This window comes from Acipenser ruthenus, chromosome 1 (genome assembly GCF_902713425.1).
Source record: "Acipenser ruthenus chromosome 1, fAciRut3.2 maternal haplotype, whole genome shotgun sequence".
Lineage (NCBI taxonomy): Eukaryota > Metazoa > Chordata > Actinopteri > Acipenseriformes > Acipenseridae > Acipenser > Acipenser ruthenus.
Window position 1 is genome coordinate 61,784,537 of NC_081189.1, and position 26,883 is coordinate 61,811,419.

The window sequence follows — 26,883 nt, forward strand, 5'->3', positions numbered from 1 at the left end:
AACTTTTTCAACCAATTAGCATTGCCATGTGGAGACTGGCATTTTAGTGTTTCAGTCAATAGCAAAAAGCATTGCCATGGAAAGCTGGGTGTTTATTCTTTCAACCTAGCTGCCCCAAGCATTGCCCTGCGAGAGCATTTACCGTCTCGCAGCTGGTTTCACTGTGATTTTCGTGCTCAACAATGTGATGACGGGCTCCCAAGTGGCGCATCTGGTAAAGGCACAGGAGTGAAGGATGCGCCCTATAGCCTGGAGTTCGCCAGTTTGAGTCCAGGCTATTCCACTGCCGACCGTGGACCGGAGTTCCCAGTAGGCGCTGCACAATTGGCCGAGCGCCGCCCGGGGGTGGGGGGGGGGGGAGGCTTGGGTTGGCCAGGGTGTCCTCGGCTCACCATGCACCAACGACCCCTGTAGACTGGCCTGCCTGTAGTTGCCCAGACACTGCAGCTCTGAGGTGACTGCATGGCAAGCCTGCAGAGTGAAAAGAAGTGGACGGCTGACGGCACATGTTTTGGAGGATGTGTGTGTCCGTCTTTGTCCCTCCCGAGTGGCAGCGGTGAGCCGGGTTAAAATAAACAATAATTACCAAATTGGGGAGAAAATAAGAGAAATAATTGCCGATTCCAAATTTAAAAAAAAAACAAAAACAAAAACAGACTTCTTGTATATCATTTCAGCCTTTCTCTACTACATGTACATTTTCATTTCTGAGTGTAAACTTCAAGAATAAACATGATTTTAAAAATGTTTTGCTTTGAATGTACATGAATCTGTACACATTTAATGATCCTTCATGTCTTCTCCAGTTGTCTGTGTCTAGTACAATGAGTCAGTCAGTAGTAAAAAAGCTGCCCGCTGCTACATCAACTCCTGCTGTCACTCAAAGTGGAGTAACAAAACCAGTGCAAGAACCTGAAGAAGATTCACCCGCAGATAATGAGGTGATGCACTGCTATCTTTTCTGATTTTTGTAGACACTAGGATAGAAATAAGACTCCCATTACATAGCAGTTTGATTCACTCCTGGTTTTACTATGAGTTTAAAAAGACCTATCTGAGATTGTTACATATATACTGTGGCTAATCAAGCTCATATTAAAACTTGCAATTTCCATCCATGGACACTGCTTCTATGTTGTAGGAGTGCATGGTATTATTCATTTATATATGTATCAAATTAGATTGACCTTAATTTATTAATGCTTTTAACAATATTTAATTTGTTTTACTTTAGCTCTGGTCTGAGATGCGTCGGCACCAGATCCTTCGAGAAGAACTTCGACAAAGGAGAAAACAGCTTGAATCTTTAATGGCTGAGCATCAGAGACAAAATGTGTTGAATGATAATACCTCCAAAAGCGAAGGGACAGATGCACAGGGTTCTCAGCAAATGAGCAGAAATGAAAGGTTAGCAATGCATGCTGTGGCCTTGTGTGATGGTTTTCACTCATTTTAACAGGGTTATTTTATCCTGTCTGATTGGATAAAATAACCCTGTTAAAATGAATAGGTGACAATGAAAGCTAGAAGTGAAGTAGGAAAAAATAATATATATATATATATAATTGTTTCTTAAACTTGCAGAACAATGGCAACATGGGGTGGATCTACTCAGTGTGCACTGCACGATGATGCAGATGCACTGGAACATGATGAAGGTGGTTTCCTTTCTGAAGATGCTGTCCAAGAAGAGGAGGAGGAGGAGGAAGAGCAGGGAGACACCATCTTGAATGAAAACTTCCCTGTGTACTCCAGGAGTCAGAGGCCTTTCACTACAAGAAAAGCTAGAGACAGGTTGGTTTTATGTTCATGATGAACCTAAGTGCAAACCTAATAAAATAATATGTATTACACTAATGTATTAACATTGGGTTGGGATACAAATGCATTGTTGCAAACAATATACACTATTCAAAAATGTTGTATTAAAATAAAAAAAAATACAAATTAAGATTTGGCATATATTTTACAATATTCTTGTTGTTTTGGCAAGAATTCCGGTAAGTTTGATTTGTATGGGTACAATGGTTATTAGCATATATGTAAAGTGGTGATTTATTCCATTGACTTGTATGTGTTTACTGACATATCTTTTATTTTAAATTGTTAAGCAACTGGAGGAGGCATCATCAGTTTTCTGTAGATGGTGACATTCGCACCTCAGCCAAGTCCAACCAACAGCAAAATGTCAGCATGAGACGTCAGGAAAATCTTCGCTGGGCATCTGACCTCTCTTTCGTTGAGGAGACAGAGCCATGGCAGGAACAAATTAACAAGCTGAAAAAGCAGCTTGATTTCAGCACTAGTATGTGTCAAACTCTAATGCAAGACCAACAGGTAAATCAGAGTATGTGTCTGTAGGGGGAGGGGGAGTGCGGCACAAGTAATTTGTTTTACAGTGCTGCTTGATTACAAAACTCATCTTTTCATTATGTAAATACAGAGGGCAATGTTTTCCATAACATTGATTCTCACCCAGTGGCAGTAGATTTAAATGACAAGGGGTCTAAAGCATAATTTCTCAACCAGTGGGTCGCAACGGTCACGGACTGCTTACTCCGGTAAAACAAAAGTGTGCTTGCAAAATGAGTTCCACCAATCAAATCTAATTAATTTACCCTGAGAATGAGGCAGCCGGAAATTGTTGAGTGCAAGAAAGTGAGTGCTTTTATAACTGTTAAGACTCGGAGCGCTAGGATCTGGAAAGCTAAAAGCGGTAAAAAGTTAAATTAAGTCTATCTAAAATAAAAGAAAATAAAAAATTATAATTAGATTAGTGAATTTTATTTATTTATTTTAAATGGATGGTTCTTTGAAATGCGTTGGGCCTGACCAAGATGCTGCATCACCATCAAATTCAGTGACGGACAGCAGAAACCAAAGGCATAGCGAAAAAGAAAAGGCGGTGGGCCTAAGCATAAATACGACAAATCGTATCTTCAGTTGGGCTTCACTTATATCAGTTCCAAAACTGAACCCAAACTGCAGTGTGTCATTTGCTGCGAAGTGCTTGCCAATGAAAGCATGAAACTGTCAAAACTCTAGAGGCATCAACAAACGCTACACCCGGGTGATGAAGGTAAATCTGTGGCTTACTTTAAAAAGAAAGCATCTCGCTAATAACACCTCGCTGGAGAAACCTTAGAGGGCAAGCAGGCACAGATCGCACATTAGGGTTTTTTTTTTTTTATCAGTTAATTACCTTTATAGTATTTGTAATATGTACTGTTAGGTTGTATTTATTTATTTATTTATTTATTTATTTATTTATTTATTTATTATTAGGGGTTCTGGCTTTCGGTAAAAAATATTTTGCCAATAAATGCCTGCCGAATTTAATGTTCAAGTTACTAGCATTTATTTTATAAAAACGGTAAAAGCAGAATCTCCTCCTTGTTTTTATTTTGAACTCCATTTCCCGACGTCCCCTGCTGAGAGAATGTGCGTGAGAAGGCTTGCCATGTCCGTTCGTATCAGGTGTGGTGTTGCGCACACTCCTTATGTTTTCTGCAACGTCCAGAACGATCCTCAATGTCTGCTGCCAGCTTGGAAAAATGTGTGCTGTGTTGGTGAAAAGAGTTTTGATGTTTAAGTTGGACGTCTCTTTAAGGTGGATGTACAAGTTAATTTCAACGGAGCTGACAAACTGCAGTGCAGCATTTGTCTTCCATGATTCCTTCATTTGGCCTGGCTTTGGTTTCAGGAGAGTAAATGCCTTCTACTAGTGACACAACCTGCGAATATAACATGTTTTGTTTTATTGATGTTAGTACTGTTAATATTACATTACTGTTTAAGTTGTTTATGTATACCGATTTTTACCAGTTTCATTGTGGAGCATGGGTAGGAGGGTGGTTTTAACAGATTTTGACCGGTTTCGTGGTCCTGAAAATAAGTGCCGATAAGTACCTGCCTATTTTTTTTTTTTTAAAGTGCCAAAAACTGGAAACCCTATTTATAATATCTACATACAATTAAATATTTAACTGTTTTTTAAATGTCTGTATTGCTTTGATTTTACTGGGTTGGTCACAGCTTCAGTAGAAAAATACAAAAGTGGGTAACAAAAAAAATAATAAATGGTAGAGAACTGCTGTTCTAAAGGGTTTGAAATAGCAAGATTTTTTGTTAAGGTATATTTTCAAGAAAATGGCAGTGAATTGTTAAGTCTTACATTTGTGTTTTTTCAACAGACTCTTTCATACATGCTTCAGACTCTGCTTACCAGCCCCTATAGCATTTTGCCAAACAATGTTGGATCCCCACAGGTGCACCTAATCATGCACCAGTTAAACCAGTGTTATACACAGTTGGCTTGGCAACAGAGCAATGTTCAAAGGTACAAAACATTATGAAAAATATTTGTCATGATTTAAAATGTTGAAATAATGAAAACCTGACTACAATGTAAAGGGGGAAAGTAGGCAGGCTTTGTCTATAAGCACAAAGTAAAGGGTGCAGTGTAGGAAATAAAAGCTTTATCGATACACCTAGCTTACCTGATGGTCCCATCTTGACACTGACAGCCCTCCATGCATTGACTTTTTGGTTTGCATACCGGTAAAAAGTAAGTTGTATTGTAAAGGCCTGGATGGTAGATTAGCTTTATTTCCATCTTGTTTGTTCGTTCTGTACAAGCCATCTTCTCGGAGAGGAGGGATGGGTGGTGAGAGAGGAGAGAGAGCCTCATACTTTTACCTGATTGGCTGCTGGTAGGCTATGTAACGAAGGAGCAGCAAAAGTTGAAATCTCCTGCACGCCACCTTGGGTGTGAAGTGCCTTGATTTGAAAACAGTAGTACACTTAAACTAATTTTGATTTTGATCAACTTGTATCTTGCCAGGGTGAGTTCCCCCTGGATTTTCTTAGAACACTTTGAATCCCCTGGAAGGAACCAGCCAAAGCATGTTTCTATTTTAAATGGTTTCTTAAGTGTTATTGTGGTTAAGGTTACCCATGGCCAGTAATTGAATGCTTAAGATGTCAAGTTTGTATCTGCATGAAAAAGAAAATTAAGTACAACTTTTATTTCAATCAGGTTGAAGCAAATGCTAAATGATCTTCTTCGGCAGCAGCAGTTGCAACAGACACAGCAAAGTGTTGGACAAGATCCTTGTCTGTGCCCTCCTTCTCCGAATGTTGTATTTCCTTTCAATTTTCTTCCCCCTTTAAATTCAATGAACATGCCTGGGCTTGCACAGTTCTCTCCTATGTCTGCTGGTATGTATTGTGTCAGAGCTGATCAATCTGAGTTACTAAATATAGTTAATTGCATAGATAACAGTATATATTAAAGATGTATATCCTTATAGCCTTAAATGTACTTAAGAAAAAACAATCCCTGCAGTTGTATTACTACTTCCTATAACATGTTTTATGTTTGGGCAATTGGGGGGGTGCAATGTTAAAATATATGTTTAGGAATATATATTGAAAGTAATAAGAACTTCAAACTATTTCTAATTTTTTTGTCCTAATAGTATGGTTGTTTCTAATACATATTTTCAGTATTTGTTTTTCATTTACATTATCCTTGCAGGTTTTAACTTTAACCCTGTGTTTCCACCTGGCTTTGGAGACTTTTATCAAAATGCAGCTACCAAAACTAGTGAGCAACAGCAACAAGCAGATCACAATACCTCTGCAAAAACAGAGTACATGGCTTTTCCAAAACCATTTGAAAGCTCTTCTCTGAATATGACAGAAAACAAATGGTAAGATGACACAATCATGGCATATGTGTTTAAACACTAGAACTGCCAAGGCCGTCAATTTGATGGTTTTCACTTTTAAAATTGAAATTACTCTGCATGTGTGAAAGATACACGGTTGTCCGTTCTTGACTTTTCCTAAATACATGTATTAAATACCCTGACGGAATTTGAAAGGCAGGATCGCAAAACTGAAAAAAGTTATAATCCCCTCCTACCTAGAACCGCCAGACGCCATCAGATTGACAGCTACATAAAAAAAATAGTATTTTGCTTTTACATTATAGTATTCTATTTTATTATTTTATGTATCAGTCATGACCATGACGGCGATGTATTGAACTGATTAGATCAATCTGCAGCCCTTACATAAATGAAACTGAATACAACGAAGTATGGAGTTGACATTTTAGACCAGGTGGCATGGGGTATTTCATGCTTTTATTCTTTAAGAAATGAACAGGCAATAATAGCTAGGAGAAACTATACTGTATATACTTTACAGCCTATTGCAGCTAGCCAAATAATTATTTTGTACAGAAGTGCAAAGCATTTACGTGCTGAAGGTATTGTATTGATCACATATTTTTTTCCTATGCATCTCGTCTGCGTAGCCTATACTGTATGCGCTTTTTAGGTCTGTACAGGTGTACAGCCGACAAATGCAATGGTAACACCACACTTTAGCTGTGCCCAAATCATAAGAAGACTGCATGCAGGTATGTGATTTAGGAGAGCACTTTGGCTTCTTTGATAACATGTTGTGATTGTAAACCCCATTCCTTTTCTTTATTTATGTTACCGTATTTCAATTATGTCTGTATGAAAGTAGTTTTGTCCAAATGTTTGCTTTTTTTATTTGTATAGTTTGTTTGCATATACATGCTTTTTTTGGCTATTGGCTACATAAACACATTTATTTTCAATTTTCTGCTCCTTATTTCATTTGTACAGTTTTGTACCATCATAGTATACGTGTATATAGAAGCATTTCTGTTCAGAATTTTTTTTTTTTTTTTTTTTTTTTAACGCAGTGCGTATAGCCTATGTGCATTTAGGTCTGTATAGGTATATAAACCCATTTATTTTCGTTTTTGTCTTGCGTATTTACAATGTTTCAGATGTATAGTATGTAGTATACCTGTATATACAGTCATTTCTGTTCAAATGTTTGTTTATTACATCTATCGTTTTTTTGCAGTTGCGCTTCATGTAATATGTCTGTATATAAATTGTTTTCTGTTCAGATGTCCATTTATTTATATTTCGGTTGTGCAGATGCTTTATGTGACATGGCTGGATAAAACTATGACTTAAATCTGATTGTTTACCCTTTTATAACAATATGTTTTTAATAAGGCCGTCAAATTGACGGCTCATGGCGGTTATAGGTATGCCTATAACTCTGGCGGTTCTAGTGTTAATACATTGCACAATACAAAGAAATTACTCTAAATAAGCATTAATTAGCATACTAAAATATATTTGTGATAGAGTAGAATATTTTTGTAGATACACATTGAAGGGAGTGGTGTCATTCCTAAAATCCTTACTTTATGCATATAAAAAATTGCTATTTTTGCTGTTGTATCATTTGTTGTGTTTATTAGCATTGCCACCATTGACAATGTACTGCTTTGATGGGATACCTGAAAGGGACCCCTGACTCCCCAAATCACATTTCTAGAAGGGGTTTCTGAAAGCTTTCTACAGACAAGCCACTGGAAATAGATCGAAGTGTGTTTCTTTTGAATACAACTAGAATTAGAAGCATTGAAACATTTCCTTTTTTTTGGTCTTAATGTATAATATTTTTAACCAAATAAGGCAGCAAAAAGAAACCAAAGATGGAGCTGAGCAGCAAGGAGCTGCTTGGATGGATGGTGGCAAAACTGAAGAGCATCTCTCCAGCCACATAGGAAAGGTTATGTTGGGCCTGAAGACCAACATCAGGCAGCAAGCTGCAGGCAGTGGCAGACAGTTTGACCAGGAGTCCCTGGAAAGTTTTAGCAGTATGCCAGATCCCATGGATCCGACAACTGTGACTGAAACCTTCAAATCAAGAAAAGCTTCAGCACAAGCAAGTCTGGCTTCTAAAGACAAAACTCCCAAGTCAAAGAGCAGAAGAAGAAATAAAGGCCAAGGCAAAAACCCGAGAGCTGACGGCATTGGTATGTATTGAAAATCTGTTAGACGCCCCCCCCCCCCCTTTTTTTTTATTTTTTATAATTGCTTATAAATCAAGCAGTTTTATTGTCAGTTTGACTTTACTCTTCACTTCGACATAAGATGTCAGCCATATTGGGATCAGGTGACTTGGTTGGTTTTCAGGTAATATCCAACGCTTTGAGATTTGCTTCATATACTGTATATGCAAGTTCGATCATGTGTATTGTACAAGAAAAATGAACCCTTTTAGCGTTAATAATTTCACAAAGTTTCTCACACTGCAGTATCAAAAGTACCTCATATCTCAAACCATTTGAGGAATTGCTTACATAGGTGTATTCTACAAGTTCCATATTTCTTTTTGTTCGTCTCCCATTTCTAGTTAAATGGTTTTTTTTAATCCATTTTTTTTTTCAGGGCAAGACAGTGCTAGTGTCTCAAGTGCCAGTGACTATAAAGAGAGGGGTCTCCACGGCAAACAGACAGAACAGTCTGGAGAGGCCTTGGATAAACTAACTCATGACAAACTGGGGAAAAAATTAAGTAAATCCAATGATCTTTCATCAGGTAGTGTTGATAACAATTAATGTTGGAGTTACATTCTTGGAATATGATTGTCAAACCAGCTTTTCCTGTTATGGTTAAAATAAAAATAATTTAATTAGAATACTATTTTTTTAGACGTTTGTATAGGATCAAGCACTTCTAAAATAAGTACAGCATAAGCAGTTGGATCTGCGGGTGGTTTTTGCATTTTCCTGTTTTTGTTTTTTTTTGTTTATCTTCATCTCCCTATTTTATTTTAGTGCTGGGAAGAACATAGGATTTTCATGTTCGGATATTCGCCCATAATTTAAATATTTGTTTGAATATTTGTTCGTTTTTCAAAAAGTAATAAAAGACATTAAGTTCTTCGGAACGCAGACAGAGACAGCATAGCAGCAAGGGCAGAGGGTGTGGTGGTGGACCCTATGTGTGTGCGCCTTTATTTTACAGCAAGACCTTACAATAGGTAACACATTAAAAAGAAAAATATCCCAGGAGTAAAGAATGAGTTGTGTATGGCTTACTTTACCCCAGTGAATTAAATACAAAACAAAGGATGCCAAATAGCAGTTCAAGTTAAATTTTGTTTTGTTTATTTTTTTTCATTCCTTGTCATTGCCGTTTCTCCACAGTGGCCATTGACACGTTCTCATAAAGTATAACATGAGGTTTACTTCTGCCTTTTGAGGCTGAACAAGCAAACGAAAACTGAAATTTAACTTTAACACTTCAAATAAAACAAATGTGGAAATGGCGTTGTAACGTGAAGGGGGGAAAAAACTTTCGTTTATTACATTCCACATAACAAAGTTGCAACAACATATATACAGTCTATGAAAATCACTACACAACACTTTCAGGAAGTTGGGTATTGTTTAACCGAGGCATTTCAGAATGACGTGCTTGCTTTTTTGTCTGGCTCGCTCTAAAGCAGCACAACGTGTTTTTGTCCCAGATGGCTTTCCATAGAGAACTATGTGAGTGTGCGCACAATCTAGTTTGTTTTCATTTTTGCTGTCTAAAACTTTTAAATAGAGGCTCAAGAGTTGCTGTGTTGATTATATGTGTTTATATATATATATATTAATCTCATATCACACAGAGTTCTTTTTCTTTTGCCATTTTTTTAAACTGATGCGCAAATTCTGGTGAGATGGTAAATAAGTGCAAGATATTTTTGTCATTTGTAACGCATACGAACATCTGATTTTTGTGTCCCAATACATGTCCAAAAATATTCGTATCTGATTTTTTGTATCCAAATACATGTCAAAAAATATTTGTATGTATATTTCTTCCACCACTAATTTATTTTAGTGCTGGGTCAAATATCTGAATATCCAAACATTTATTTTATTTTATTTATTATACATGTATTCAAAGGGAATATATATATGTGTGTGTGTGTGTATATGTGTATATATATATATATATATATATATATATATATATATATATATAATGTATCAAAGTGTTTTGCCTTGCACCAATTGACCACATTGCTAGAATATACGCAGCAGTTTCTAAAATGGAAAAATAGTCTGTGTGGGATTTCTATAAAAAAAAAAAAACAGAAGATCAACACGCAACTCTTGAGTCCAGATTCGCATGCACAAGCAAAAAAAGCTGTCCAATAAATAGTAAAGAACTGTTTTAAATACACTTTAAAACAGTTGTAATTGCATGCGTGTCAATCCATGTGTAAGAATCCCCATATTAACCAGTCCTGAGGCAAGAAGTAGGGTTCACCATTTTCTTGAGCTAGATTTGCTGAAGCCAAGTGTCAGCGTCTGTGTGACTTGTAATTTTATTGGATGCTGAGCTCCAGAAAAAAGAAAATGGGAGTGCAAGGTATACTATACAGGGCATTGTCGTGATTGAAGTTCTGTGCTGGTGATGACCTCATAATCAAAGAATAGAAAAAAAACATGCACAATAAAAATAGCCAAACCGCCAAAGACTATTTACATGCCCTTCAGCTGTGTAGAAAGAAAAGTAAACACAGTGCTGTAAACTACAACAAGTTTACTTATATTTCTACACAGCTGAAGGCCTTTTGTCCAAAACATCCTGAAATAAACTTTTTTTTAACCATTTAAACCTTTTGTGTACATGCAAAAAAAACTTTTTTTTCATTTTAGTAGTGCTGTTATACCTCCATATATGGATATATTTAGGGGTGATATTAAAACGACAAAAGAAGGGAAATGTGGTGTTAAGGTTTTTAACCCTAAGACTTCAAATCAGTGTCCCGCGAGATAGTCAAAGCAGAGAAAGTAATTGTTATGTTTAACTCAGCAAATGAAATAAATATTTGTTAGTTCAACTTGATCTCCCTCTGATTTATTTTGTAATATTAATCAAAAGTCAGCAAAGGACTCGCTCAGTCAATTAAAAGTTCACTATTAACATTTCAAAAGTTGTTTGGCGAAACTTCACTTCTTTAACATTAGATGCCGTTTGATTGCTTGTGTTAATGACTGCAGCTCAACTCGCACTCTGTACATTCATTTATTGGACATTTACAGTTTTTTTTTTAATATTTTAAAGCTATTTTAAGCATAGACTACTTAAATATCACAAGTACATGGTGACTGTATAAATATATACTGAGCATCAAAAGAAACTTATCTTATATTTGAGCATCAAAAGAAACATACCACTTTATATTTGAGCATCAAAAGAAACGTATCACTTATATTTGTATGTGTGTAAAATTCACTAGATGTGATCGAAACATGACAAACTCCGTTTTAGAGCAGGTGCAGTGACTTTATTGTGCTGATTTAACAGTTGACATCACGAAGATGCTGCAAAGTGATCTGTCGATCTTGGGCAGGTGTTGTGACTCGTGGCCTGTCATTGACAGTGTGTCTTGTTAAACCGTTTCACCAGGTTTGAAATTGCTGGCTGTGAGTACCCAAGACGGCGAGCCACAGTACGTTGCCCTAGTTCAGCCTCCAACATGCCGATTGCATGAAGGCACTGCTCTCTTGACAGATGTGGCATATTGTTGTTTTTTTTTTGTTTTTTTTTCTCTGATTCTTTATTGCTTTTATTCAAGCTTGCAATTCATCAACTGAAATCACTCCATATCCAGTGTCCAATGAACTGTCTCGCTAATTAGGCAATTAAGTGCATATGCTTCAGTCATAGTCACTCAAGCGTGTCATGGTTAAGGATCAATAACCGAGTGATTAAAAAGAAACCAAAAACATTTTGTCAATGTCCATCATTTATTCATTTATATACCTTTTTTTTTTTTTTTTTTTAATAAATGTGTTATAATAGTGATAAGTTTCTTTTGATGCTTGGTATATTAACATAACCAGAAGTGATGCATATACACCTGCTTCGTAATCTTCATATATCCCGGTGTGGAAGGGTGGTGGGCAATTCACTGACACACAGGAGACAAAACTTTATTTGTAACGTCGCTCAGGCGCACTGATTTTATTTTGACCCACATAGGGCACTGTTTTCCGTGGCCTGAATACTGCCAACAATAATCAGGACCACAGGGTTACCAATAAGGTAGACAGTCCAGTGCACATACAAGTGCTCAAAATAATAATGAAAACAAAAGGCACAAAGAAAAAGGGAAAACAAAACACTACTAACAAAAACTACAAAATACAAGTGCTGCACTCTGCAGCGTTTCCCCGACCTTCGCTACCTGCACCATCCGGGTCTCCGTCTTAGACTACTGTCTATACTTTTGGGCCTGCCCACGGTTTCTCCGCTACCCCTATATTTTTATTTTGTTTTGTTTTCGTTCTCCGGCCGTTCTCGGTCCAGCAAGAGCTTCCGCTTGCTCGTTTGTCGTCCTATAGGGGCCGACCTGAGGGAACAACAGAGCGTTATTTTATAGGCCCAGCAATCCCCCAAGTCCTGTCTCCCAACCATTCAGAGAGAGGGAGAGACCACACACCCTCGTCCCACCTCTCTGTCATTGCCATGACTGACAGGCGGATCTTACGGGTTGCTGCCCTCTTCCTGCAGAACCATGCATGTGCCAGACAGTCAGAACAGATCTTCCCTGTTACACCAAGACTGTCTGAGGATGTACGAGTACATTGTAACATTGTAACTTGAGTCACTATTGAAACAATCTTTAAAAATGAAACAAACTTTTGCTGGAAATAAGTCTTTTAAAATGGTCTGTGTTGGCTGCAAAAAAAAATAAAGCATATAAAATAGATTTTTTTAAAACAACTTTGAATTACATATAAAACCAAAGTTTTAGTGTTTTTCTTTATAAAAAACATGATTTTTTATGAAGTTTTAAAACCACAGATACCGTCAATTATTAGTAAATTATATAACATCATATATGCCACTGGAGCCTATCAACTTAAAAAAAATAAAATAAAAATAAACTGTATATGACTAAGCATAGACGTAAACAGCTAGTGTTTCTCCCTCGGTTACATTGTCTATTACAAAGGCAGACACAAAGATGAAATCAGTATTCTTCACAAGCGTCTTAATGAAAGCCTGACCTACTGTGTGGTTAAGATGCAGTGTATCTGCTAAGTAAGCAGTATGTTCAAGATTACAAGCTGAGCAAAACAAAATCCCACCGTCTGCATGCAATGTTCCCTTTTCGTAGCTCTGAATGTGATCTGTTAATGAATTTAGCTTTTTTTTTTTTTTTTTGTCAGCTGTCTCCATTTTTAATATTAATCATACACTGCAAGATAGTAATAAATCAACACTATCTACAACCATTTTAAACTTCCTGCCTTTGACTCGCATGTTTCTTCACTGTACAGTATGAGGAATTCACCAATCATGAAGCTGGTATTTGTTTGCCGGACCGTGTACAACTACTGTAGCGCTACTTCTACTTGATAAAAGTATGAAATGAACAGTAATGTAAACTACTGTAAGGAAAATAAAATGCATATTTTTCACTTTAGGCAGTCCAGTACACAATTTCTGTGAAAATCATAGCATGAGTTTTCAGGGCCCTACATATAAGGCTAATATGATCTGTGCTCAATCTGTATCTAGTTATTACCTCCTCCTCACACAGCCCCAGTAACGTCTGCCTGGTCCGAAATACACTCTCCCTGACTTTCCTTCTTGCTCTCCTGTGCAGCTCTTCTGCTGGTTCTGTGACACCGCATGGTTTCAATAAGCAGTACTTTTAACACATGCTGAGGCACCTAGTAAAGTTAGTGTCCTTGAGTGAATATGGTTTGCATATGAAATACCTACCTTGCTGTATTTTGTGATGTAATTTGCATACATTTCCACACATTAACATTCATTATATTTAAATGACTGGAACGCAGTACTTTTTCCCCGCGCTTTTTTACACACACGAGGTTGGCTGCCACTGGTTAGTGAATACAGCAGGTGTAGAAAGCATGCAGTAAAGGTGCTTACTGTGTGCAATTAGTAGTCGTAGTAGTAGTCGTAGTCGTCGTCGTCGTATTGGTTTTGTTTTGTTCTTTGAATATAATGTAAAATTAGTTTAGTTTATTCACTTTGCCCACAGGGCCAGCACAGGTACATCTCAATAGTGCAGTACAAATACAAAGAGTGACATTTACTAAGATTACATTAAAATAACATGTTTGTCCCAGCACACATTTATTATTATTATTATTATTATTATTATTAATTTTATTACGTTTTTTTTAAACCTTCTTTTTACTTGTTTCTGCACACCTCGTTTTGTGTATCACTTTTATCTGTCCAATTCCCTACAGCACATGTTTGGAGAGCACCCTTCCACTCTAACAGAAATGCATGCACTGAAGCACCAGGTAATTGTGTGTCTCTGCATGTTTATCAGTATTGTATGTGAAAATCTGTTTTTACATTTAATCCTTTTTTTTTCCCCCCGATTTTGGACTTCCCTTATTTGAGTCATCTATGTAGTGTCACTTTTTTTTTTTTTTTTTTTTTTTTTTTTAAGAATTATCTATTAGGATTAAAATGAACAAATTGCTAATTTACCCTCCATAAAGCAACAGACTGTTCTAACCAATTTTAGTGTTGTCCAGATTTTATATTTAAATTAACTGCACATTTTTACTTATTCCATTTGTCTCTTAGCTTGTTTTAGAAACTGCGTTCAGCACCTGCAAATGAAGCTGAGATGTGTGCTGTTTTTATTACCATGCATTTGTTTAAATAAATTGCACAATTAATGTGTGTGTGTGTGTGTGTGCTTTACACAGTTTTATAGTGCTAATTTGCTTATTTATACAAAATGTTGCAACTGTAAACTTGGTCACTTCTCTAACATTAAAATAGTGTAGCAGTACATTGCACATTTATTATGAATTTATTTGCTACTCAATTGTTTGTTTTTTACAGAAACTGGCAGTGATTTTTCTATGTTTGAAGCTTTACGGGATACAATCTATTCTGAAGTGGCAACTCTAATTTCACAGAATGAGTCTCGACCACATTTTCTTATTGAGCTTTTTCATGAACTTCAGATGCTCAAGACGGACTATTTGCGACAAAGAGCACTTTATGCCCTACAGGTAATGCTAATTTTTTTTTCATGTACTCCAGATCTACACATGGCTGACTTTAATGGATTTATTATATTTTGTTGGGTATCAATAATGTTTTACTTTAATACTGGGAACCTATGTTATGCCTATCAAATCTCCTTGAGGAGGGGGGGGGGGGGGGGGCAGAGAATTTCACAGAAGCCTTTACTTTGTATTGTGATCTAAGATGTCCGCCATGTTGGGGTCATGTTAAATTTTAGTTTTCTGAATGTGAGAAATACCTAACACTTAGATTGGCCATATTGGCTACACACTCGGAACACATTTGTTCTGTGATGACCTAGAACAAGTTCAATAGAAGAAAAACCATTGGTGAAAGCACGAAGTATAGTGTCAAAGCCTTGTATCCGAACCCATTTGAGGTAATGACTAAGCATGCTGGGTTTTTATAACCTTGAAAATATAATGTGTTGGTATATATATGACGTTGACCTCCTGACCTAATATGACTGCTGTGTGATTTTTGCTCGTACAGCTGCTTAGAGAAAGTACACTGAGTTACTGTCTTACACTATAAATGAACAATTTTACTGCTTCACAGTTGTATTCTCAAACTTCCATTACAAATGCTGCCCAGTGAATATTAACTGTGTCAGTGCCACATTCTTTTAACCACTGACCATATTTGTGATACAGTGCTTGTTTTCAACCGTCCGGACATTTTATACAATTCTTTCATGTCTCTATATTACTTTATTTACAAACCATTTAATCTGATATAACATACTCCTTTAGATTATGCTACTAGTGTTGTTTTTCTTGTTCTCCCTTTTCTAGAGAAATGTGAGGATATATAAAAGCATATTTTCTCATTGTGTGGCTATCCATTTTTTTTACAACCTATGTTCCATGGTTCCCTTTTTTTAACCCCCTTTAGCATTTACAGCATTTTGTTTGTTTGTGTGTGTATGTATGTATCTGGGGTGAGGGTTAAATTGTTTGCTTTTGTAGCACTTTTTGGGGTACTGGATACAGTCCATTTAACATCTTATAATTTTAGGACATTGCTGCCAGGCATCTGTCAGAGAACAAAGATACAAATGAGGAGACTGCAGTGTCACTCAGTTCAGCTGCATGGGCTGCTTCTAATTCAGAACTTACTCAGAGTGAAAGTCTAGCTACAAGTGATGCTGTAAGTGTGTTACTTTTAAATTTACAAGGAGCTTTGTTTTAAATATGTTTCACTGTTTTACAGTCCTGCTATTAACCCCTCAACTCAAGATGTAAAAATCAATATCAGATTTTACATATACTTTTTATTTATGAACAATAAATATTTCTTTTTGAAAAGAAACAATCCTACAAAAAAATATCTGTAAATGGCATCACATGCAATGAACAATAGAATAAACATTTTATTTGTGAACTGTATGATGCATACAAAACACAAGCTTTTTGAAGAATAAAAAGTTTTTATGCACATGTATTTTTTTACTCTTTCAAAACATATGTCACATCAGCTAAAACACATCATTACATTTGACCTTTTTACTGTATTTTGTCTACATGTGAAGGGCTCACTTGTTGGTATGCACAGGAATGTAAACTCCTTTCAGCTATTAAAAAAAATTCAAAACATGCAGAAAGGAACGTGTGTTTTGCTCTGTTGCTGTATACTCTGGTGCAAAATAAAAATGTCTTAATTTTCACAAATAAATCTTCGTTTTCAAAATCCCCTGATCGTACCAGACTCCTATATATTGATTTATTTTGTTTGCAATAATAGCAAGCAAGTTATACCAATATAAAATAAAAGTAAACAAGTAATACTACAAATAAACAACCAACATTTAAGTAAATGCTATATATACACATTTAGATACCCATTGGTTTGCTGCTGTATCTTCCATTCCTCTCAATGCACTCACAGATGCAAGAGATGTTTGTGTGAAATGTGATTGAATAAAAATGTCACCAGACAAAACCCCAACACAACCTGTACAGCATGTACACTGGCAGAAAAGGTTGAAAGAAACCCATAGAATAGCCGGCAAACCTTGACATACGCAGATCATGGTCATGGTCCTACAAGTGCTTTGCCTTTTGACATGCCTGCATACGGCCTGGAGCTGAAGTGGTTAAGTAAGCGTATTATGATTCCCTATTTTTATTTATCTAGGAGGTATCGGAAAAGAGCATTGAGAGCAAATCTCGCTTAAACAGGAAACAGAATGAAGGTGATGGTGAATTTTTGGATAATGCAAGTATATTGTCAACCACTTCAAATCTTGAACCTTTTGCAAATGATGATCTAGGTAAGTTATGTTGTGTTCCGTCAACTTTATATTACTTTTTTGTGCAAAAGGGACTGGTGCTACATATAGAAACTGTCTTTAGGGTGCTGTAGACAAGCATAACTGGAATGGTTACATTGGTAAAACTTGTTTTTAATTTTTTGCATGTTTCTTGGTGCAGGTAACACTGTGATTCACTTAGACAAAGCACTGGCTAGGATAAGGGAATATGAGCGCATGAAGCTCCAAGCTGAATATAACAGGAATGCTGCAGACTCTTCCGCTGCTGAACAAGGTGCTGCTGAAAGCTTAGAAGGTACTTCTTTCCCGAGTACTATTTTTCTTTGGCTGTGCTTAACCTATTTTGCAGTATTATTATTATTATTATTATTATTATTATTATTATTATTATTATTATTATTATTATTTAAAATACATTTCTGAAAATGTGGTGTTCTACAATATTTGTATTAGTTTATTATAAATGATTTTTGCTTCATGTTCAGGTGTTTGCAGGAGACGTTCTATTGCTGGGCATGTTTCTTCAGATATTCCTTGTCCACGCATTGATACTCAGCAACTGGATAGACAGATTAAAGCCATCATGACGGAAGTCATACCCTTTCTTAAAGTGAGTAAATAAAAATGTTTAATGAAATGTAGCTGTACAATAGAATATAAAATCTAGTAGTAGCTAATGCTGACTTTTTTTGTAGGAGCACATGGAGGACGTTTGCTCTTCACAGCTGCTAACTTCAATTAGACGTATGGTCCTGACACTCACACAACAAAATGATGAGAGCAAGGAGTTTGTGAGGTTTTTCCATAAACAACTAGGCGGTATACTACAGGTTAGTTTGACCTACTTACATCTTGGCATATCATTAAAAAGTCTTAACATGGTTATCATTGGAATTTGTAGGGTGGTTTCAGTACTTCCTGATCAAAACTACAGTCAATTCTCATTAAGGCGAACTTGGATTAAACTAATTTCCTGATACTACAAATTTTCTACATGGTTGCTGCCAAATTTAGCAGTCACATATTGTAAATGATTTCTGATCATATGAATTCACTCAACACGAATTTCCTGTTTTGTTGATTTATTTTGGAGCCCCACCAGGGAAGAACATTTTGAATAAGACAAATTGCCCTAGTTCGAACAGCTGTGTGTAAATGATATTGAGAAATGTAAACTTCCATGCAGATTAGTACTCCTATTTTAGTGCTGTTTTGGGACTACTGATCCTATGATGCATTTCCAGTTTCCTTAGTGCTCATGCATCTGTGCCTTTTCCATGAAGCATTGAAATGATGCAAAAAAAACTTGCATTATCCCTGCAGACGAAAGTGGAGTTGTTGAAATGGGGGATAATGCACCACTGTAAAAGAAAAAGAAAGATGTTGCTGAATATTTCAATACTTTTTCAACCATTCTGAAAAAAACAGGATACAATTCAGACCTATGAACAGCAAAACTGTAAATGCAAGTCATGAGCATTTCAGATTTGCTAAATAACCTAATGTTCAGGACGCCTTGCTTTTGTGGTTTAAAAATGCCCGACATCAGAATGGGACGTGCAGATTTCAAGCTGTACTGTATACTTTTTAAAAGTTCACTTACAACTACATTTTCAATAACATGCACAGTACTTTTAAATAATAATTTCATTGTTTCATTTTTTAAAATTTGATTTGTGTCACTGTAACTTCAATACAGTGTCAGTGTGCATTTGGCTTAGACTCCAGGTAAAAATGACTGCTACAACTGGATACTGTAAAGCAAAATGGGCAACACAAAATATTTCTAATTTTGTTTAATGTGGTATTTAGCTTTTGATAAATGGAAAAATAATTTAGTATTTAAAAATGATTAGTTAATTGTTAAGAGATAGTTACAGAAGATCATGTGACTAATTGCCTTCATTTGGTCAACATTCTAATTGTAAAGCATAAAACACAAGTGGTAGTAAATTTAAAAGTCACTTGTTTAGATAGTTTATGTAGATTTTAAACTGACCTGGATAAAAACCACATAATATTTAAGTTTTAGCTGCCTTGTGCTCTCAGAGCATTCACTCTTAAGCTTATTGTAGGCTGCTGAGCATTGGTTTTGCGTGTGGTATGCCATGACTCCTTACAAACCCAATTCATTACATCAACCGCCATATGGTATTCAGTCCATCTGCCGTTTTCTCTTTTAAAAAGAAAATGTAGATGGACTCAATTTTGAGAGTTTTTTTTATAAATAAAAAAAAAAATAGTTGGATTTTGTAACTTTTATATAACCAATAAAGCAAGCTTCTGTGAATGGGTTGTATCAATAATCTTGGCAGGTAAACGGTCCTTGGTTTGTTTACTTTTGTGCTTTCAGAATTCACTCCTAATCTCCCTATAACTCTAACATGTACAGTGTGTCATGTTTCTTGTGGCATAAGACCTCCCATGAGGGACTTGTGTCTAGACAGTAAAAACAAAAATGCATAGTTTATTTTAGGATGGCTCCTTAGTTCATTCAGAAACTACATAAATAAACTGTTAAGACATTTCAACAGCCTGGTGCAACTTCACCACTGGAAAATTTGCTTACAATACAAAGGACATCTGCCATTCAGAGCTGTTTTAACTTGTAGCATTTGAAAAGCAAACAATTTTTTAAAAGCAAGCATATAATATTCCCAATATTAACTATGTATTCATTTGCACTTTTAGGATTCTTTAACTAAATTTGCTGGTAGAACTCTGAAGGAATGTGGAGAAGATCTTCTTGTGGAAATTTCCGAGATCCTTTTTAATGAATTGGCTTTCTTCAGGTTAATGCAAGATCTTGATAACAGCAGCGCTATAAAACAGAAATGTAAAAATAAAATGGAACCTACAACTGTTAAACCAACTCTTAATCCAGAGGTTTGTTTGTTCTTTAAATAAGATCTACATTTTTCATTGTTGCTGCAATTATTTTTTCCCTCTCTTGAATCATCTTGACCTTATTTGTTTTTTGTTTTACATACACCATTAAATGTCACTTAACTAACTTTAAAATGTATTTTAGGAAAATAAACTGCTTGAAGGCGAACAGTCTTTTACAGGAGATTTTGAGGATGAAGATAAAGTAAGTTTACTATTAAATTCATCCTGGCACTGATTAATTTTTCTCCTTTAAATGTGAAGTAACATATTTTATAGTGCTGTATATTAAGTTTAGTGGGCCCAGCTGTTGGATCTGATCCCTTCACAATGCGACAGTATTTCTGACATGGCAAATAACCTGTCGCTGCTCGGTCATATTAAATTGTGTGTGTGTGCTAATGAGTATTCTGTCAATGAAGATAAAACCATCTAGGTTGATTTTTTACATTTTATATTTTTCAACCCTTTGACATCTACTGACAGCTGTAGTTTACGTTTGTTGTGAGATGCCACTGACGCATCATTTTTATTTATAACAATTCCAGGACAAAGATGAAACTGAGCAGAATCCTGTAATTGAGTCTGAGATCAATGAAACTGCTGAAGTTAAGGAGAACATGAGCTGTAATACATCTGACAGAGAGGAGGAGGAGGAGGATGATGAAGATGATGACAGTGAAGGTCTGCCCGTTTCTATAAGTAAGTATAGGCTTTGTAATAGCAGAGATACAGTACTGTGCAAAAGTTTTAGGCAGGTGTGAAAAAATGCTGTAAAGCAAGAATGCTTTCAAAAATAGACATGTTAATAGTTTTATATTTATCAATTAACAAAATGCAAAGTGAGTGAACAGAAGAAAAATCTACATCAAATCAATATTTGGTGTGACCACCCTTTGCCTTCAAAACAGCATCAATTCTTCTAGGCACACTTGCACACAGTTTTTGAAGGAATTCGGCAGGTAGGTTGGCCCAAACATCTTGGAGAACTAACCACAGTTCTTCTGTGGATTTAGGCAGCCTCAGTTGCTTCTCTCTCTTCATGTAATCCCAGACAGACTCAATGATGTTGAGATCAGGGCTCTGTGGGGGCCATACCATCACTTCCAGGACTCCTTGTTCTTCTTTACGCTGAAGATAGTTCTTAATGACTTTCGCTGTATGTTTGGGGTCGTTGTCATGCTGCAGAATACATTTGGGGCCAATCAGATGCCTCCCTGATGGTATTGCATGATGGATAAGTATCTGCCTGTACTTCTCAGCATTGAGGAGACCATTAATTCTGACCAAATCCCCAACTCCATTTGCAGAAATGCAGCCCCAAACTTGCAAGGAACCTCCACCATGCTTCACTGTTGCCTGCAGACACTCATTCGTGTACCGCTGTTCAGCCCTTCGGCGAACAAACTGCCTTCTGCTCCAGCCAAATATTTCAAATTTTGACTCATCAGTCCAGAGCACCTGCTGCCATTTTTCTGCACCCCAGTTCCTGTGTTTTCGTGCATAGTTGAGTCGCTTGGCCTTGTTTCCACGTCGGAGGTATGGCTTTTTGGCCGCAAGTCTTCCATGAAGGCCACTTCTGACCAGACTTCTCCGGACAGTAGATGGGTGTACCAGGGTCCCACTGTCTTCTGCCGATTCTGAGCTGATGGCACTGCTGGACATCTTCCGATTGCGAAGGGAAGTAAGCATGATGTGTCTTTCATCTGCTGCAGTAAGTTTCCTTGGCCGACCACTGCGTCTACGGTCCTCAACGTTGCTCATTTCTTTGTGCTTCTTCAAAAGAGCTTGGACAGCACATCTGGAAACCCCTGTCTGCCTTGAAATTTCTGCCTGGGAGAGACCTTGCTGATGCAGTATAACTACCTTGTGTCTTGTTGCTGTGCTCAGTCTTGCCATGGTGTATGACCTTGTTAGCTGAGTTTGGCTGTTCCTCACCCAGTTTTATTCCTCCTACACAGCTGTTTCTGTTTCAGTTAATGATTGTGTTTCAACCTACATATTGAATTGATGATCATTAGCATCTCTTTGGTATAATTGTTTAATCATACACCTGACTATATGCTTACAAAATCCCTGACTTTGTGCAAGTGTACCTAGAAGAATTGATGCTGTTTTGAAGGCAAAGGGTGGTCACACCAAATATGGATTTGATTTAGATTTTTCTTCTGTTCACTCACTTTGCATTTAGTTAATTGATAAATATAATCTATTAACATGTCTATATTTGAAAGCATTCTTACTTTACAGCATTTTTTCACACCTGCCTAAAACTTTTGCACAGTACTGTATCTTTCCTTAATAGCACTTCAAAGTGGCTGTAATTTACAGGCTTACCCTCCCTTTAAATTATTTGGCTACTTGTCATGCATGGAACTTGTCATGTCTTTAGATGAAAAATGTATGACAGGTTTGTACAATAGCAAACACTATTAAACCATCAGTACAGTTTTATCAATATCAAACTTTATTTAAGCCATTAAAACACTTGTATCTCATGAAGATATGTAGAATAGGTTAATATCTTTTTGCCCAATTTTGGTTAAACATTTCAAGGATGTTAAACAATCAGTTTCACATGAATTAACTGTGCATGTAGGTAATGCGAGATACCTGTATAGGATGGATGGCACAATACGTTTTTGTTCACAAAACCACCAATATGTTTCTGTGACCTATTCATAACCCTTTTTTTTTATATATATAAAACCTAAGGTCTTTCTAAAGCAGAGACTCAGGCGCTGACTAACTATGGCAGTGGGGAGGATGAGAATGAAGATGAGGAACTGGAGGAGTTCGAAACTGAACCTGTTGAGGTTCAGACCTCCCTGCAAGCTAGTAATGAAACTGCTGATGAAAATGAGCAGGAACAGGTAGCTTGCAACTTTCTTTTAATTAACACAAATCAATCTGTAAAGTACTAAAACGAAATTGGGTAATGGGGTGGTTGTGTGTTTTTTTAATATATTTTTTTGTGTGTTATTTATAATGGGACTGTAGGGAATATATCTTTCCTATAGGGAGTAAATAATAATTTTCTGTAGGGAATAATGAATAAGTATAAATAATAAATAGAATCTGTTTTTTGTTTACTCCTGTACAATGTGCTAATTTCTTGGAGGGTGGGCTAAATTGCAAAACCTGTGTTATGAAATGTTGGTGTTTTTGTCTTATAGGCTACAAATGTAAAATCCCAAAATGTGACGCAGACAGATCGGTCTGAGCAGGATTCTATTGATAGCACAGAAGGTATGTTCAAGTTATGCTTTAGAGCAAAAAACAATAGTCGTTTTAATGTGCTTGTGAGACATAACCTGAAAGTTGCAATTAGCACAGACCCATAATAAAGGGCAGATAAACAAAATGGTCAGTAGAGTGATCACAGCCAGCACCATTCAAAATAAATGTACAAAAGCAAACTTCATTCGCATAGCTGTTCATGTGATTTGTTTAGTTTTTTTATGGGGAATACCAGGCACTGAAATGAAAGGAAAAAGGTGGAGTAAATATGTATATTTTAAATAAATAATTGTAAACATAATGAACACTTAATAGAACTACAAACTATGTAAATCTCAAGTCTATGGGATGGGAGAGTGTTGTATTAAAAGTACATGGGTGAAAGTGTTCTGTCTGTAGATTGAATTCCATCAAAATTGCCTCTCCCAGGGCCATTCCTATGAAGTCATTGAAGGCACCATTAGTCCAACATTAATAAATAGAAAAACACATTAAAACACACCCTCGCGAACGCTGGTTTGACCCATAGTCCGTTCTGCACTGTTTACAACAGCTAACGTTGAAGGTGCTGGGCCGTTTTGGAGACTACAAAATAAATTATTAATTAAATATAGGCTAGGTATTTGTTAGGTTTTAGTTTGTTTTTATTCTCTATTAAATTATATTCAGATGGTTATTTTTAGTAGGTTTGTGTTGCTGCGGGGCCATGAACGGTTTTAAGTTCAACAACAGCTCTAAATAAAATGTTGTTACTGTTAAGCACTGGTAATAATCTGAAGCAGTGGTATTTCAAAATAAGAGGCCCGTTTTTACTTTAGTGAAGTAGGCTAGAATGTGTTTTTGTTTGTTTGTTTGTTTTTTTGTATGTTTTTTTTTGTATAATTGTTTTATATAAATATATAAATTTTATATATATAAATATTTGTTTTTTAAAATTGTGAATTGGGCATACATGTAAAAGGTGTGATCAGTAACATTTCTAAACTGTTTGTTGCCTAACCCCATGTGTGATTTATCAGGTTAAAACATAAGTTTTTAAAATTGCTAATGCTAAGAATTGCTTAGAAATAACAAATTTGGTATCCCCCCCCCCTTCAAGCTAAAAACAATGTAACAGCTGTTACTGAACCCATTGATGGGAACTCTAAAGAATTGAATGAGAGTGGTGCTGATGCTGCCTCTGCTGCTGCTAAAAATGAAGTCACTACAGAAGAGGTGGTTCCTTCCTTACCACTTATTGAAGGAACAGTTGCAGATACTGCTCCCATGCAAATGGACACTGGATCTGCCACTTTAACTCCAGAAAGCTCTTTGGCTTGCAGCCCTGATACAGATTCTCCTGTCATGATTGACTATGTAAGTTTAAAAAAGAAATAGGAGGCATTGCACTATCCAATTTCCCTATTACAATATTGATTTCTTTGCTTTTTGACACAGACTTGCAAAACTGTAAATGGCTGTAATAGGTTACTAAATACAGTATGAACCTGGTCCTGGTGAGCATGTTTTGTAGTAATGAAGCTTCTAATAGTTTGGCATTAAATTTATATGATAGGACTACATTGCTGAGATGCCTTTTTTCTTAGGAGGCTGGATCCGGAAACCTAAGCCAGAAGTCTGACGAGGAAGACTTTGTTAAACTGGAAGATTTACCATTGCAGCTTTCGGTGTTGTGTGAGGTATGTATGTAGATTCAAATGTGCTTTCCACAGACAAGCACATCTAACATGTCTCCTATAAATGTATCCATAATAATAATTTAAAAAAGAGAAACAAAACACTGTTTAGTACTTTTTTAGAGCCAGGTAATGTTTTATGGGCTTCTGGTTGGCTCTTGGGAATGATTTAAGAATATATATTTTTTTATTTATTTCTTTTTTTCTTGGTGGGAGAGTGATGCAATGCAGACATAACTTTTTCTATTTTTAGTTTGCTTGTCACCTGTATTACCATTAGGAAGATTGTTTAAGTTTATGTGAATTCTAATTTCTAAATACTTTTTTTAATACAAGGATGAACTGTTGAAAAGAATTGCAGAACAAGAGAACAATCATTCAACTCCAGAAATTAATGGTAGTGGTGATGGACCCCAAGGCCTTGCTGGAAATGCCCAAATACTGAAAGAGCCTGGTAATGCTGCGTTTAAAAAATGCAATTTATCAGTTGCCATCTATTTTAAAGTTTTTAATGATCACATATGCAATTTTAACATGATGATATTAATCTGTTACTGTACTTTCATACTATCTTCTGTCAGCTTTGTATCAACAATGATATTTAAATATTGCTTTCAACCATTAATGAAGAAATGCTATTTGTAAGGGAATAGTAGTTCAGTTCATGCTTAACTTGTTTGTTCGGGACAATCCCATTGATTTGATAATGCATGCTGTATTTAAAATTGATCTCAAGCTTGCTTCGCTGAGGGCAGAGGGACTATTCCTTTTTCATTTTTTGGGGGGGAGGGGGTGCTTGCTGCAGGAGTTGAGATGGGGGTAAAGTGCATTGCAAATGAGCATGAATGCAGGAAAAGGTAGGCAACAGGATTATATTTAGGTCCCTTTTGTCTTAATTCTAGTGTGTTGACCCTGTTGAAATTTCCAAACTATACTGTTGCTAGTTTTTCTCCAACTTGAGTTTTATGCTGGGGATGTTTAACAGTGACAAGATTGTATCCAGCATTGTCAATATATGATGGATTTTACAGGCAGCACTGTTTATGTTGAAGTTGATCTGTGCTACATAATATGAATATGTAGTCCAGATTCATTGTGTACACTTTTTTTTTCTCTTTTCAGAAATTATTGGAGCCCAAAGTGCATGAAGACACTTTTTAATGTAGTTAATTTTACTGTATATGTAAGTTAGCACATGTACACCTGTTGTTCCTACACACATTTCTGATTTAAAATTGTAATAACTTGTAAAATGTAATTTGACACACACACCACCTTTTAGTGTAGATGTGCTGTACGAGCACTACAAAGCCTTGCAGAATTAGATATGCAAAGTATTTAATGCACTGTTTTAATGTGTGTCTTACAATCCTTTTATGTTTGACTAATGTTTTAGGCCTGTTGTATGGTTTACATTTTCCTGTTTTGTTTTAAAATGTTTACTATGCAGTTTAAAATAAAATATACATTTCTTGACCTGTAAAATGTGCTTCATTTCTGGTGATTTGTAAACTGTAATTCAGGACTGAGGCGCCTATTCTTTAAAAAAAACTTGTATCTTTAAAAAACTAAATCCTGTTAGTTAATAAATCCCTCCAATACACATGGAAGAACGCAATCTCTAAAAATTGTATTTAGTGATATTCGTTCGAATTGGATGTGGAACTCTGCATGGATGAATACAGAGCTCCCATGACAGGAGAGTCTACAGAAAGTGAGGTATCATTAGTTAGCCCTTAAACCATGCTTACAAAGTAAACAAAAACAATTGCAGAAAAACCTTTAATGTATTGAATTTTCACAAATTCTTGAAAGTGTGTATTGCTGTGCTGGCCCATTTACAAGATGTACAGTATGAACT

At 36.1% G+C, this 26,883-nt stretch overlaps 1 protein-coding gene across 9 annotated transcripts in view; it reads left to right on the forward strand.

Annotated features, from left to right (window-relative positions):
- Positions 1-26,507, forward strand: part of pcm1 (pericentriolar material 1) — a 56,230-nt gene extending 29,723 nt beyond the window's left edge. For 5 of the 9 annotated variants that reach the window (XM_059027078.1, XM_059027069.1, XM_059027096.1 and 2 more), the window contains 25 exons: positions 807-941; positions 1,235-1,407; positions 1,585-1,794; positions 2,112-2,337; positions 4,194-4,339; positions 5,039-5,220; positions 5,540-5,714; positions 7,539-7,882; positions 8,298-8,447; positions 14,147-14,203; positions 14,760-14,932; positions 15,966-16,097; positions 17,085-17,220; positions 17,381-17,515; positions 17,706-17,830; positions 17,916-18,050; positions 19,912-20,106; positions 20,252-20,311; positions 20,655-20,808; positions 22,822-22,979; positions 23,283-23,355; positions 24,446-24,702; positions 24,933-25,025; positions 25,359-25,476; positions 26,145-26,507. In XM_059027078.1, coding sequence (XP_058883061.1) covers positions 807-941; positions 1,235-1,407; positions 1,585-1,794; positions 2,112-2,337; positions 4,194-4,339; positions 5,039-5,220; positions 5,540-5,714; positions 7,539-7,882; positions 8,298-8,447; positions 14,147-14,203; positions 14,760-14,932; positions 15,966-16,097; positions 17,085-17,220; positions 17,381-17,515; positions 17,706-17,830; positions 17,916-18,050; positions 19,912-20,106; positions 20,252-20,311; positions 20,655-20,808; positions 22,822-22,979; positions 23,283-23,355; positions 24,446-24,702; positions 24,933-25,025; positions 25,359-25,476; positions 26,145-26,170 — 3,768 coding nt within the window. In that variant the 3' untranslated portion in view covers positions 26,171-26,507. The remainder of the gene's footprint in view (positions 1-806; positions 942-1,234; positions 1,408-1,584; positions 1,795-2,111; positions 2,338-4,193; positions 4,340-5,038; positions 5,221-5,539; positions 5,715-7,538; positions 7,883-8,297; positions 8,448-14,146; positions 14,204-14,759; positions 14,933-15,965; positions 16,098-17,084; positions 17,221-17,380; positions 17,516-17,705; positions 17,831-17,915; positions 18,051-19,911; positions 20,107-20,251; positions 20,312-20,654; positions 20,809-22,821; positions 22,980-23,282; positions 23,356-24,445; positions 24,703-24,932; positions 25,026-25,358; positions 25,477-26,144) is intronic. The other 4 variants (XM_059027118.1, XM_059027089.1, XM_059027084.1 and 1 more) reach the window with 3 other exon arrangements.
- The last annotated feature ends 376 nt before the right edge of the window (positions 26,508-26,883 follow it).